The 15830-nt window shown below is 43.7% G+C and overlaps 1 protein-coding gene across 1 annotated transcript; it reads left to right on the top strand.

Annotated features, from left to right (window-relative positions):
- The first annotated feature begins 1860 nt into the window (after positions 1-1860).
- LOC108802302 (taste receptor type 2 member 143-like) lies at positions 1861-2250 on the top strand. Its single transcript, XM_018574169.1, has one exon. The coding sequence runs from the start codon at positions 1861-1863 to the stop codon at positions 2248-2250; it is 390 nt and encodes a 129-aa protein (XP_018429671.1).
- The last annotated feature ends 13580 nt before the right edge of the window (positions 2251-15830 follow it).

Raw genomic sequence — 15830 nt, 5'->3', positions numbered from 1 at the left:
TCTTGCCTAGGGCAGCACGAAACCTAAATACACCGCTGCTCCTCGGCCGCTCTATAGCGGCAGCGGCTGATGAGAAGAGAGAACTGACACGGCGATTGCTGCTGTTGAAGGAGTAGAATCAGTGCCGCACTGTAGCTGTCCTTACTCCGGTGTTCTATCGAAAGCTCACTGCACAGAGCTCCAGTGTTTCTGAGCACCAGAGGTAGTTGGAGATCTCAATGAGTTGGAGCTTTCGATAGAACACCGGATCCTGCAGCTTCCTCCGCCCACCTCAGCTGCCATAGGCTGGGAGGAAGACTGCAGAGCTGCTACTGGCTGGAAGGACAACACGGGAGAAGCAGGACACCTGGGACATGGAGGATACATTGCTTTTTTCTGCATTACACTGCTGTCCTCTGTACTCTGCATCACACCACTGGCCTCTGCACTCTGCATTGTTACTGATCTCTGTTCTCTGTGTCACACCACTGACCTGGCGGAGTTAAGGGCGGGGCATGGTAGGGGTCAGGTGGGGCGACTGGTGGCGAGTAACTCTTAAGGCCTGGCTAGTAGCTCAGGACTTGAAATTTTGAGCCCTGTCCTAGAGTATTTAATACCGGGAGGGATTTTATTTTTAATATTCACCTGATGTTATCAACAAAACTATTTTCCAAAATTAAATTACAGTGAAAATAATACCAGGAGAGAAGGCAGACAGTGACAATTGTGATGACCCCTTATATTGGTGGCCAGTGGAAAATTGCCCCTTTGCATTGGTGGTTAGTGTAGGTGGGGGAACAATTTGCCTCTGCTCAAGGAACCTCATCAACCCCATGAGGAACCCTAGGTGAGAACGGCTGGTATAGAAACTCTACGCATTCTGTGTATTGTTACAGCATAAAATAACATACTAATGTACTGTAGCTGTTTTGTTCCAGGTTTAGGATTAATAAAATAAAAATAAATAAATAAAAACAAATCTATTAAATGAATAGGCCGGCAGGTGTGTCTTACGTTCTATATTTCTTGGCCACATATAGAATTACAGTCGTCGGGGTAATGGTTCTCTGCATACTGTATTTGAATTCAGTCATTCGATCTCTCCAGCTCATTGTTCATTCTTTTGCATGCATTCAAATTCAATCCATTAGACATATTTATTTTAATATGGTCACGAAAATGATCATGGTTGGGAGTAAACTATGGCATCTGATGGGTGGATTCTTTAGGGGTAATTGACATGGTCAGGGAAGAGTTATTAACATGAGGATCTATGAGTCTAAAGCAGATGGAAGATCTCTCTGAAGGAAGACACAACTTAAAACACTCAACCCAGTAAAAAAAATTCTGAGGCGACTGGAGGTCTTTGAGTTTCATCAGAACAGAATGAACAGCCCGGGTCTGGAGGTTTGTCTCGGTATCATAGCATTGGAGGTCATCGTTGGCGTGTATTCGAATGCCTTTATAATATTTTCTCTCACCCTTTCTGGTTGTAAAGGGACAAATATTGCACCATACAACAATATCCTTATTGCATTGAATGTCTCCAACATGTGCTTCATAACTGTGATGTCTGTGAACCTTCTGATGACCTTATTTTGGCCATCATTAAATGTAACCGACCTCTCAGGCATTTTAACCTATTTAACATTTTGCAGCATTACCTCCTGCTCCTGGCTCACTGCTGACCTGTGCTTCTTCTATTCTATAAAAATCCTTCAGTTCCAGTCCTCATTTCTTGCATGGATGAAGATGAAGATAGACAGAATGATACCTCTGTTGATATTCGTTGCGATCACCTCTTCTCTGTTGGAGAGTTTTATTGCATTATATATTTTCACTCAGGGATTATCCAAAAACTCAACCATCACTGCAACCGATATGATCTCAGACCAACAAAAGCTGAGGCTGAAATTCATGAACGTTGTCCTTGCAGTGACTTCCCCACCATTCCTGATTGCAATATCCACAACAGCTGCCAGTGCCGTGTCCCTCAAGCTGCACAATGATCGTATGAAAAGAAACATGGGCCACACCAACGTGAGAGATTACCAGAGTGCAGTGCAGAACATGGCCTGCCTCATAGTTCTCTATGCCTTGATTTACCTGGTCATGGTTGTATTTGCACTGGAAGTATTTGCAGATCGGAGTTGGGAGTACTGGATGTGTACGACGATCATTTTTTCTTTCTCAATGGTTCAGTCCATTCTCCTAATCAATGGTAATCCCAAACTCAGTGAAGCTTGGAGAAAAATGTTCACCTTCATGTAAACTGTTCACCAATGACAAAAATATAAACAATTTCTCCTACATGTACGCTGTTGTGTAACAGTGTACAATTCATTCCAATGGGTAGCGTCTCCCCCCATATGCTTTGATTGGAATATAGATGCCAGGAACTGATTTTCATTGTAAATATTCTGAAGCTCAATTTTAAAGAACTAAATCCAGATCCAACGTCCAGTGGCAGCTGGCTTTCATGCCCTCTTCATGCCTGCCCAGAATGTGGATGGACCCTCTAAAGCCTTGGTTCTCGAAAACTTTGGACATTTTTGCTATGCAGATATCGGGTGGCATTTGTGTACTCCTACCAATGAAGTTGGCATAATGCTTGTGAATGTAGTTGTACAACATTCACATTTTGAAGCATCGAAACATGAAGAGTGACTGCACAAAAAGACCAAGAGTTCCATTAAGTCTGCCCTCTTGCAGGGAATACCTCTGGTGATAACTAAAGATCTACATAGCGACATCAGGACCTCCTTCCTCCTGCTGGAGACCCCTCTAGTGATAGATCTATATAGGGGAATCAGGACCTCCTTCCTCCTGCTGGAGATCCCTCTAGTGATAATAAAGATCTATATAGAGGGATCAGGACCTCCTTCCTCCTGCTGGGGGGTACCTCTAGTGATAATAAAGATCTATATAGAGGGATCAGGACCTCCTTCCTCCTGCTGGGGGTCCCTCTAGTGATAATAAAGATCTATATAGAGGGATCAGGACCTCCTTCCTCCTGCTGGGGACCCCTCTAGTGATAATAAAGATCTATATAGAGGGATCAGGACCTCCTTCCTCCTGCTGGGGATCCCTCTAGTGATAACTAAAGATCTATATAGAGGAATCAGGACTTTCTGTTTCTGGAGATTCCTGAATTGGTCTGCCCTCAGAGAAGCCATCCTGCTTTGGGTTCAGCCAGTTTTTGCTTAAATAATCACTGATCCTTCTTTGTAGTAGTGATTCCATTAAAGCAGAACTATGAGGTGAGTGATTTACACTCATCCTCATCGTTAGAGCAGATGTGTTACATTGACACTGTCACAATTTGGCTCTATTGATTGTAAAATGAGAGAACACATACCATTGCTCGCTCACTTCTCGATCATCTCCCGGCAGAGAGACTGTCAGTCACCGCTCCCCGCAGGGATTCCCCCCTCCCCGTTCCGCCAGCGCTGACTGGAGCAACAGATGGGGAAGGGGGCAGATCCCGCTGTCAATCAGCCAGCTGGGTGGAACTCAATGGTTTTGTCGGGAACTTCCCTGGCAGCGGCGCATTCAGTATATAGCGGGCAATAGTTCGCTATATACTGAGCTTTGGGTCACGGGTGGAGGTTAGTATATGTCCTCCCGTGACCCTAAAGACAACTATGGTATAGAAAGGTTACCCCATAGTTCTCTTTTAATTCTACTACTACCGATGTTAACCTCTCCAGCGTGCAGTTTCCAGTTTTTCCCTAACTACCCTTCCTGCGGATAGATAGAATATTAGCTGTCTTCCGATAGAAGAGATTGTGTAATTGTACAATGTTGTCAGGGACCAGAGCACCTCCGGCTGCCACTCTGGAGCTGCAACCTGATCCTGCAGTTCCAGCGCTCGCCTGCAGGGGTCTGCCGGCAATTAGTCGCCACCTGATGCTGCTCTGGCAGGGTATTTAACCTCTCCCTGCAATGAAGCCTGCTTGCCATATCCTGTTACCAGTATCCTGTTTCTGCCTTGGACCCTGACTCCTGACCCGTACCCCTGAGTTCTCCCGATCTGTGGCTCCTGGCCCTTGCCGGTTGTATATAGTGTGGTTCTTATTTGTTTCTTGCGGGTGGTGGTGGGATTGCCTGTGTTTTTGTGGTTTGCTATATCCATTAAAACTATTATTTACAAAGATTGTTGTGGTATCTGCAGTGTGGTCACATATTCGGTTCACCAGTATAGGCACTTGCACGTGGCGTTGGGACACCCGTGCTCGGTAACGTGACGAATGTACACCGACACATTTGTATGCGTTTGTTATGATTTATTCCCATACACCTTGCGATTATCGTACGATAATCGCAAGGTGTATGGAAGGCGTGCAAACGTTTTTACTGTACGGTCGCACGTCTTTTGTCGAAGGAGCATGCTAGAAAACCTGCCGAGAATCGTACGATTGTCGGCGGATTTCTAGCCTGCTCCTTCAAAAACTGCGGAACAGGCCGGAGTGCGCACGCCTGTTCCGTAGTTGACGAACGAGCAGGCTAGCATTGCATTCAGCCCTCATTGCAGTCATCGGAAGGCCGCCCCTCATTGCAGTCATCGGAAAGGCCGCCCCTCATTGCAGTCATCGGGGCGGGCTTTCGATGATCGCAAGTACTATCTGCCTGTCCAAGATGGGCAGATCGTACGAGCTTTTAATTAGCTTACAACCATCGCAAGAAAAAAGTCTTGCGATGGTTGTAAGGTGTATGGGCGCCTTTAGACTCAAGTTTATAATAAAAGAAGGAAGTCACAAGGTGTGAGCGTGCTTCTTAAGTGATGATAAGTATCTCCTCCATAGTGGAAACCTTCGCAGGGCTCATAAAGTATAAAACCGCTGCTCACAGCCCCCCAGAAATTGATCATATGCATACACATATAACACCCTGGATGGTGTGTAAATCATTGAGTGATCTAAACAATCTCCATACTTCCACAGCCTGGCGTTACTCCTGTCAACATTTCAAAGATCACATGACACATGCTCATGGCATTAGTGAATTATTATTATTATTATTAGAAGAATTAATAATGGTCGTATTATCAGAAATAGGAGTATTAATATGGGAGATATGGGAGGAACAGGAGATACTTCCAGCAATCTGACCTCCGGACTAGGAATATTAAGTTCTATAGTGACTCATTTTGGAGCTACCCCTGGGCAGAATGACCTTTTCTACCGTGTTTCCCCGAAAATATGACTGTTTTGCTGTGTAAAAATGCACACTCACCTGGTGCGTGCGTGTGTTTAGGTTAGTAAATCACCCCCATTGTCTTATATTTTTTTGTGGCTCAAAAAAAAACACACTAGGTCTTATTTTCGGGGTAGGACTTTTTTTTTTTAATGTATAACGATCCAAAGTTAATGCAAATCCAAATTAAATAATCCAAAATGGCAAAGTTAAGAATAGGGTGATCAGGGCAATCAGGGGTGCCGCACCTTTCCAAGAGCATTTTGATAACCAGAATGTACAAAGCGCGCTTTCACTATGGATTTCTCGCAGGCGGAATGCATTTGGTATCACTGCGCCTGTGACAGGAGGCGGGGCTATAGAGGAGGCGTCGGCTTATGCGGCTCTGCTCCCTCCGCTGCCGCCCCGCTTCCTCCAGCGCCAGCTTCTTTGGCACCTCTGATTCTCTCCCGCGGCTCTTCAAGTTTCCCCCTTATGCCGCCACCGGGAATGGTCACAACCAGGTCTTATTTTCGGGGGTAGGTCTTATTTACGGGGGTAGGTCTTATTTTCAAGGAAACTCAGTAGATTATTTTCCTATTCTTTCCTTTCTCTTTCTCAGTGAATGGATATGAGAAGGCTTTATGGTACAGATATATAATACTACTGTTATTATAAGCTTTAAAAAAAAATTTTTTAGGTAGAAGACATGTTGACTGTAAGATGATTATAGCTAATATCCTTTATTTTTTTTTTGTTAATGTGAAAAGCATTTTGAGTTTCAAAGTTTTTATTTTTTTTCCATAAGGTATAGCAAGTTTTAAAACAGATTTATAACATATGTTTCAACAAAAAGGGAAAAAAACCCCAAAACAAAAACAGAAAATTCAACATTTTCAAAACAGCCTTAATTCCCCGCATTCTCCCACCCTTCAGTGGAACATCAAAGCTATCACCAGGAAAGAATTAGGGGAGAACTAGTTGTGATATTAGCCTTCAACTTGGCCCCTGCCTACAATTGCCTTCCAAGGACTTCTATTCACTCGGTTCTAATTTTAGCGGGAGGGAGGGAGCTGCGGCTAGCACTATCTTCAGGGATGTCTGTAATATGAGATCTACCACCGAACTAGGTCTTATTTTTGGGGTAGATAGTGAAGATAGTGCTAGGTCTTATTTTCGGGGTAGGTCTTACTTTCGGGGAAACACGGTATGTGCGCTTGAGATCTCTTGGTATTTCACCAATGCTCCCATACTGTTTCAAATTCTGCGTAGCTATCCTGCAAAATGCTATGTAATTTCTCATGGACCATGATCCAATAAGCCAATAATATCCTTTATTGATGACAACATGGATACGACTTCTCATGTAACGGTCAAAATATCGATTATTGTCTCCAGAACGACTGTTTGCTCCATTTATAATACTATCGTGTTCTTTTGGGGGTTTTTTTATGTGTATTTGAATCTTTCAAAATAAAAAAGTATCAATCAAAAAAATAATAATTAAGAAAAAGGAGATTAGAATGATTCCACCTCAGAGATCATCTATAACCAGAACAGGGAGGAAGCTGAACCCATCAAAGCAAGACATGAATTATACACAAATATACAATTTTCCCAATTTTCACTGATCACAAGATCTCTGCGTCTGGAAACGTCACCATGATTTTATACTTGTATACTCTCTCTCCATATACTGTATATATAATGTATACACATACACACAGCTTTCCCTTTTCTAAAGCTGAAGTCTACATTTAGTCAAATCAGCCGAATGTAACAAAACCCGCCCGGGATTTGACTGCAGGTGACATTTGTTTGGAGTTGGAATGAGAAACGTAGAAAACCAAATTATTATATATATATATATATCTTCTACAAAGCACGAGAACTTTGACGCCGTACACCACACACAGACGTTTCCTTCATCCACACCAAATATAATCATATCTACAAGACCTTATTATTACACCGAGTGGCCAGATTATTATATACGCTGAGTGGCCGGATTATTATATACACCGAGTGGTCGGATTATTATATACACCGAGTGGCCAGATTATTATATACACCGAGTGGCCGGATTATTATATACACTGCGTGGCCGGATTATTATATACACCGAGTGGTCGGATTATTATATACACCGAGTGGCCAGATTATTATATACACCGAGTGGCCGGATTATTATATACACTGCGTGGCCGGATTATTATATACACCGAGTGGTCGGATTATTATATACACCGAGTGGCCAGATTATTATATACACCGAGTGGCCGGATTATTATATACACTGCGTGGCCGGATTATTATATACACCGAGTGGTCGGATTATTATATACACCGAGTGGCCAGATTATTATATACACCGAGTGGCCGGATTATTATATACACTGCGTGGCCGGATTATTATATACACCGAGTGGTCGGATTATTATATACACCGAGTGGCCAGATTATTATATACACCGAGTGGCCGGATTATTATATACACTGCGTGGCCGGATTATTATATACACCGAGTGGTCGGATTATTATATACACCGAGTGGCCAGATTATTATATACACCGAGTGGCCGGATTATTATATACACTGCGTGGCCGGATTATTATATACACCGAGTGGTCGGATTATTATATACACCGAGTGGCCAGATTATTATATACACCGAGTGGCCGGATTATTATATACACTGCGTGGCCGGATTATTATATACACCGAGTGGTCGGATTATTATATACACCGAGTGGCCAGATTATTATATACACCGAGTGGCCGGATTATTATATACACTGCGTGGCCGGATTATTATATACACCGAGTGGTCGGATTATTATATACACCGAGTGGCCAGATTATTATATACACCGAGTGGCCGGATTATTATATACACTGCGTGGCCGGATTATTATATACACCGAGTGGTCGGATTATTATATACACCGAGTGGCCAGATTATTATATACACCGAGTGGCCGGATTATTATATACACTGCGTGGCCGGATTATTATATACACCGAGTGGTCGGATTATTATATACACCGAGTGGCCAGATTATTATATACACCGAGTGGCCGGATTATTATATACACTGCGTGGCCGGATTATTATATACACCGAGTGGTCGGATTATTATATACACCGAGTGGCCAGATTATTATATACACCGAGTGGCCGGATTATTATATACACTGCGTGGCCGGATTATTATATACACCGAGTGGTCGGATTATTATATACACCGAGTGGCCAGATTATTATATACACCGAGTGGCCGGATTATTATATACACTGCGTGGCCGGATTATTATATACACCGAGTGGTCGGATTATTATATACACCGAGTGGCCAGATTATTATATACACCGAGTGGCCGGATTATTATATACACCGACTGGCAACCAGAAAGTTGAACCCAAGTGGCAGGGGAGAGGAAGGTAAAAGTCAGTAGGTCAGAAGTAGTTATGAACTAATATGTCTGGACTCTGCAAACCTACCATTGTTCATTAACCCTGAAATTGGCCCTGAACCCCGATGAACTCTATGGGAGGCAAGACTAACTATTTTATTCAGGCCACCTTTACGGCAAGTTACTGATGAAAAAATGGCATGAGGGGCTGGCACTGCCATGGGGGAGATATATCAGTGTCATAATGATGCATGTTGTGTTACCGAACAGTACAATGTAGTCCTTTAATAGTGACAGTACACATTAAAGAAAGAAAAAGGTGAAAAACAGCAAGCCGCTCGCACTAAAATTTCATCTAGAGCTTTAGCCATAGATGAGGCCTGGGTGACCAGGAAAGGGATAGACTGTGCGCTTCTTCCTGTAAAATACCAGGCCACCCACATTTTGACAATGGGTGGGAATCTTGCAATCAGGGGTGGCAAAGATTCTCTCCCTCTCAAGGCACTTTTCCTAAATGTTGATGGGCAAGAGCCTCTTGCCCCCATCTTGTCCCCTCAAAAAGCATGTGATGCTTCCTGGGGGGGTGAGTACAGGGGTACATTAGTGAAAATGAAGATTGACCAAACGATACCTTTGTTGATATTAATTGTAGAAATTGTTTCTCTGTTTGAGAATTTCCAGAATCACGTATTTTCAATCAGGACTCAACCATCACTGTAACCAACGTGACCTCAGAACACAGAACATCACAAGCTGGAGACCACAGTGACTTTCCTACCATCCTGATTGCAATAATGATAACAGCTGCCAGTGCTGAGTCTCACGTTGTACAATCATGATATGAAAAGAACCATGGGTCATACCAATGTGAGTATCACGTACCTGACTGGAGACTCACCTGAGAAGGGGGCTGCCCCCGCACCTCTTGTCCCACACCTCTGGAAGCAGAGACAGGGGATGTATGGGACAGAGTGGAGCACAGGTGCCAATACCGGTGGCTGGCCAGTTCTTGAGGAGGCACTTGACTGCGTTGGACCAGCTGGTGAATCGGCAGGACCGAGATGACACCGGGACCTCTTGAAACTAGAGCAGGCAACAAGTATGAGGCCAAGGAAGCACTGGCTGGATGTCGTTGCTCAGGATGCTGATGGAGCGATCCACCAAGTGGCAGACCAGGATGGAAGTCAGGTTCAAGCCGAGGTCATACAAAGGGAGCCGAATCTTGAGGTGCCGAATCACGGATCAGGAGCAGGGTCAGGAGACGTAAGCCAGAGTCATGCACAGCAGATCAAAGAGCAGAGGTACAGAATCAGAAGGAGGAGGCGGAGTCAAATGGTCACAAGGCAGGTTCATACACAGAACGTCAGAAAACAGGAGCAAAGTACACGGCAGACAGGGACAAGCTGAAGACCACTCAGCAACTTGGTCATGGCTTCATGCCCATTTAAATAGCATAGTGTGCATGCTAATGAGCATGCACCTGTACGCTAACAAGAGTGCTTCTGCACGCTCACCTACGCGCACTATTGTGCATAAACGTTCCTGTACGCGTGCGTTCACGTCCTAAAGCGCGTTTTCCAGGAACTTTGGGCAATGAGTTGCATACTTGTGTGCGTGAACGTTTTTGAGCAGGAGTCCATCTGCAGGTAAGTCTCTTACATTGAGAGATTATCATAGTGCAGTTTAGAGCTCGGCCCGTCTAGCAGTTTTCTATGCTTTGATTTACCTTGTCATGATTGTATCTGTCCAGGAAATATTTGAAGAGTTACGTAGGGGAATTCTCAATGTGTCTGGCAATACTTTTATCTTTATCTAGGGTTTGCGTCCAGTCTACTTATCACTGGCAACCCAAAACTATAAAAAGGCAATGAGGAAAATGTTTCATACATTTTTGCACCAAATGAATATTCCTTTTAGATGTGCTGTAGATATACCATAGTCTGATGTAGTGTAATGTGTGGCTTTCCCCCACCACAACAGACATAATTTATTATCAAACCATGTGAGTCTAACCCTAACCTAGTCTAACCCTAAACAAGCTAGTAAATTAAAAAAGAAAACCTGGCCCTGCCGCAGCATTTTCTAAGGCTGGAGCCCACTGTGACAACATATCCATCAGTTTATGAGGTAAATGTGTATTGGTGTTGAGTTATGTGTAAGTGGGTTATACTGAGTAACCTGGTTATGAAAAGACTATCAGCACCCCCCCTTGTTATCTCCCTTTGTACTCTGAAGCAGCTCAGGACAATGACATTCTGGCCAGGCTTCTGCTATGGCTGCCTGGAGCTCTTTAGCAGGTGGACCCCTGTGGTGTATTGCAGACAGAATGTCTAGGGAGGGCAGGGTGTCTGGGGGGGTGGGGCGAGGGGCAGGGTGGATGTGATGGGATTATAATCTGATCCGATCACTTTCTGTATAAAAGGTTGCACAGTTTCTCAATAAATCAGAGTTTGTTTCTCCCTACACTCGAGTCCCGACTATTGACTTAGGAAACTGGAAGCTAAAGATCAGCGGGTTACAATATCTCCTGAGCAAGGAAGGATACAGCGGCGGCCATACTCATCCTGAGTACGGGCGTCCGTCACACCCACTATTTGTGTTTGCTGCAGTTTCTGAAGAACATTGACTTCCTGTCCCAGTTGGGCAGCAAAATATTTGTCCATAGATTGGAAAGAACCTTCCACCAGGATCAAACACATGCCTCCAGCATGATAAAATATTCATGTAAACCCAACAATAAGAAATAAGTTCCAGCCTTAAGAAATAAAAAGGAACTTCACAAGGCGCATTGCCTTGTAAGATGTTGTGTGGTCAAACAGACCGTGAACACCCTTATAGTTTGTGTTCGGCGAACACATGAACTAGCGATGTTCGAGTCGAACTCACGTTTGACTCGATCATGCAGCCCATCCCTAGTCCCTAGTCCCAAGCTGTACAATCATGAGATGAAAAGAACCATGGGTCATACCAAAGTAAGAGATTACCAAAGTGCAGTTTAGATCTCGGCCCGTCTAGTAGTTCTCTATGCTTTGATTTGTCTTGTCATGATTGTATCTGGGAAGGATATATTGAAGAGTTACGTAGTGGGAATTCTCAATGTGTTTGGCAATACTTTTATCTTTATCTAGTCTAACCCCAGACAAGCTAGTAAAGTAAAGACCCCCTGGTCCTTTTGCAGCATTTTCTGGAGCCCACTAGTTGCGTTTGCTGTGGTTTGTGAAGAACATTGACTTCCTGTCCCAGTTGGGCAGCAAGATATTTGCCCATAGATTGGAAGGAACCTTCCACCAGGATCAAACACATAACATATTCATGTAAACCCAACAATAAGAAATAAACTCATGTTCCAGCCTTATGAAATAAAAAGGAACTTTGGAAACACTTTTTATGACACAGGGGGGAAATGTCACACGTCTACCTATGGAGTTTGCATAATGCATTTGAATGGAGTTAGTCATGCAATGTTCACATTTTACATGCAGCTCAATTACATGTACTGTATCATCTGTAAACTCTAACATCCATATTTCCATAAAAGGGAGGAGAGTCTACAAGTGTGGGAAGAGCTTCTGAAGTTAGGATCAGCATCTCCTATATAAGTAGAAACCCTGAAGTGTGACATTGACAAAGGCATTGAGCTCTCCTGCCTCCTGAAGAGAACATCCAACGCTGACTCTTTCTCCTACGTTTTTGAAATGACCGCCCCAAATACACAGGCCTGTATTGTGATCGTAGCACTCGAGGTCGTCGCTGGCTTGTGCTCCAATGCTTTTATAATATTCTATCTCATTCTTACCAGCGTCAAGAAAGGAAATATTTCATCCTGCAACTGTATCCTGATATCTCTCAGTATATCCAACGTGTGCTTCACCATTATGTCAGCTGCAAACTTTCTGATTAACTATGTTTGGCCATCGTTGCTGCAGTCCCAAAATTTGTTTTTTATTGTCTATTCTATGACCTTATGTGGTGTCACCTCCAGCATATGGCTCACTGCCATTCTGTGCTTCTTCTACTTCATCAAAATCCTTCATTTTCAGCGTGGCATTCTTGTATGGGTGAAGATGAAAATTGATCAAATTGTCCCTTGGCTGATACTAAGTTCAGAGTTTGTCTCTCTGTTTGGTGGCTTCTTATCATTTCTCATCTCTAGTCCAGAATTACCTAAAAACTCAACCAACCCCTTATCTGATGTTAACTTTGAGCAAAAGAAGACTAAACTGACACTGATGCATATATTCCTGATAATAAACTCTTTGGCATTCCTGGCTGCAATAATGTCCACATCTTCCAGTGTGCGGTTCCTAAAGGTTCAGAGCCGTTCTGGGACATTTGGCACCACCAACGTTAGAGATTATCAGGGCGCTGTGCAGACTATGTCTTGTCTGGTCTTTTTCTATGCAGTAATATACCTGACTTTTATTCTCATGGGGCTTCAAATATTCCCTAATATGAGTTGGGGGTACTGGTCGTGCCTGATAATCCTCTTCTCCTTTTCTTTAGTCCAGTCTGGTCTCCTGATCAGTGGCAATTTTTTTTAAAACACTGGAAGAATGGAAAGTTGAACTTAAAGTGAACTCATACTTTTTTAAGGGCAAAGTAACAGTTTATATTGATAGTGAGCCCTCTTAGTTGCTGATACTTACCTTACCCTGCTCAGTTGCTGATACTTACCTTACCCATGCTCCTCCATTGCATTGCTTACCCACCAGCTCCCTAGAAATAGCTTTGTATAAGCTCTAAGTGGGTCTTAGCTGGGGCTTGTCGAGGCTTGAAGACCCTTCCACCACTCCCATATGACAGTACATAGGCGTAGGGATTGGTTTTTTGTAGGACCCAGTCCTGCATTTTGGAAAGAATGGGTGAGACTCACCTGTTTCCTCATACCTAGAAAGAATAGGAATTTTATGGGGGAGAAAATGAAGGTGGGGAACATGGGTATGATAAGTATCAGCAGCATGTGGTGCTATCAAAGGAACCTTTTACTTTGACTTGAACAGGCAGCTTGAGCAAAACTTTGAAAATATTAGTGATAGCCAATAGTTATAGATATGTTACTGGATAGAGAAAAAAAAAAGGGTTATGCAAAGGGAAAGCCAAATAGAAACATTTTAGAGCGGCTGTAGACATTAGAGGAGAACTATGGGGTAGGGCTTTTCCCCATAGTTCTCCTAAGGGTAACGGGAGGACACAAACTAGCGTCCTCCCGTCACCCTAAGCTCAGTATATAGGGAGCTACAGCTTGCGGTATACGGAGACGCCGCAGCTGAAACGGATCCCAACAATTATGTCGAGATCCACTCAGCTGCGTGAGTGACAGCTGGCTCTGCCCATCCAGAGGCAGAGCCAGCTGTACCCGCCCCCTCCCCCATCCGTTCCACCAGTCAGCGCTGGAGGATCAGACAGGGGAGGGGGAATCCAGTCCCTCCCCTGTCACGGCTCTCTGCATTGACAGGATCGAGAAGTGAGCGAGTGGCGGTATGTGTTCGCTCACTTCCCGATCTACTGAGCCGACCTGTGGCAGTTTCATTGTCATTTTCTTTTCTCCGAGTTGTATAAATAAATGGGTTAAGGTTTTCTTTGTTGAGCGGATAAGAACTAGAAATGCAAAGTAATACTGTACCTTGGGTTCACGAACGCCTCTGAATTGTTCGCGAACAGGAAGTTCAGCAAACTCTGCATCGGGTAAGGAACACGACCGCGGCCATCTTTCCCGCTCTGACAAGTGGTCGTGGCTTCCATTGAGATCGCGGACAGACCTGTGCACACTTGCCGTGAAGCTTTTTAGCACGTACAGTACTGCACGGTATTATTCAATCCAGCATGGCTCCAAAGAAAGTGCAGAGCAAGCATGGTGGTAAAAAGAAAGTGCAGAGCGAATGTACGAATGTACATATGGTTCAGAACGGATTAACCTCATTTACATTGAACCCTATGGGGAAATGTTATTCTGTTCCCGACCAAAATCGGTCCGCGACCACGTTCGTAGGGGTCAGAACGGATTAACCTCATTTACATTGTACCTTACGGTGAAATTTGATTCAGTTCACAACCAGAATCGTGGAACGAATTAAGTTCATGAAGCGAGGTACCACTGTATTTATTGAGGTCAAAGGAGCGACTGCTGCGGCACAGGGTGCCAACCATGCCATGGAAGTCTGAACTGGTGCAAGCAGGTTCCCCGGTGACCTCCACCCCTCAACTCCTTTTTCTTGGTTAACTGGGCCATCTCCTATCTGTCATAAAATAGTAGTAGTGTTCTTCTGTTCATTTCCTACATTCTTACTCTCTTATTATTGTCATGTTCTACCGATGATAATTCGTTGTACTGTTATACTTTCTGTTATAAATAAACATATTTTTTTTAAAAAGGAAAAAAAAATATTTTTGAACTTATGGGACAACAATGTATCTTATTTGTGTATCACTCGGCTGTAGATCCTCCAATCATCTCTGACACTGTCCTTCCTCCTGGAGGGGTGACTACGTCTGTTCGCCATGGTTCCTGTGTCTGTTGTAAAGTAGTCAACGCTCCAAGAGTCCCCGGGAACATAAAATACAACTTTATGGAATGTTCTGCCCCAGGCGCCAATAACTCTGGTTACGCCACTGGGTATATGTGTGCATTACATACAGCAATTAGGCTTATGTTCTATTTTAACATACCCTTATAAGCCAATCCCGCTGCCAGCACAGTGTGGGAACAATCCCCATTCACCATGACATGCTATGATTTATTGCTCTCCTCAAGGTGACCCCAGTCTTTTTCAATCCTAGTCATGCACCTGGTTGACAGTGGACGATCTTCACACCATGAACATAGCCCAGGGGTCATCAAGAACCGAGAAGTCAGCTGAAGTGAGACATTCTGAGCAACAAGAGGTTTATGAAAATAAGTGCTTGAGAAACAACAAGGGTTCCAAGTTATTATTCAGCACTTGTGAGAGGAGATTTGAGACAACTGAAGAGGAAAGAGTCATCAGAGCCTACATGTCTCATTGTTATCCAGACTACAGGCAGCCATGATACTAAACATGCAGAGAAAATGCATAGGATGGTGATCACCAGCCCCCAATGAGACATAGGACTGTGTTGGGCTCTTGTTCTCTTAGGGTTCCTCTGGTTAGTATGTGTTCTGTTGCCGGCCTGTCAAATAAGTTTTATATTCCATATCACCAAATTCACCAAATTATTGTTTGATTAATAATCTTGCATTGAACGGGGGGGGGGGGGTATGTAACCCCTGTCAATATAAATAAAG

Source organism: Nanorana parkeri, unplaced genomic scaffold (assembly GCF_000935625.1).
Source record: "Nanorana parkeri isolate BGI_ZX_2015 unplaced genomic scaffold, ASM93562v1 scaffold2786, whole genome shotgun sequence".
NCBI classification, from domain to species: Eukaryota; Metazoa; Chordata; class Amphibia; order Anura; family Dicroglossidae; genus Nanorana; species Nanorana parkeri.
This window is presented reverse-complemented; position numbering and strand designations above follow the sequence as displayed.

Bases quoted from the DNA above. Each gene is read 5' to 3' on its own strand.
- LOC108802302 (XM_018574169.1), top strand. From the start codon at position 1,861: ATGATCTCAGACCAACAAAAGCTGAGGCTGAAATTCATGAACGTTGTC.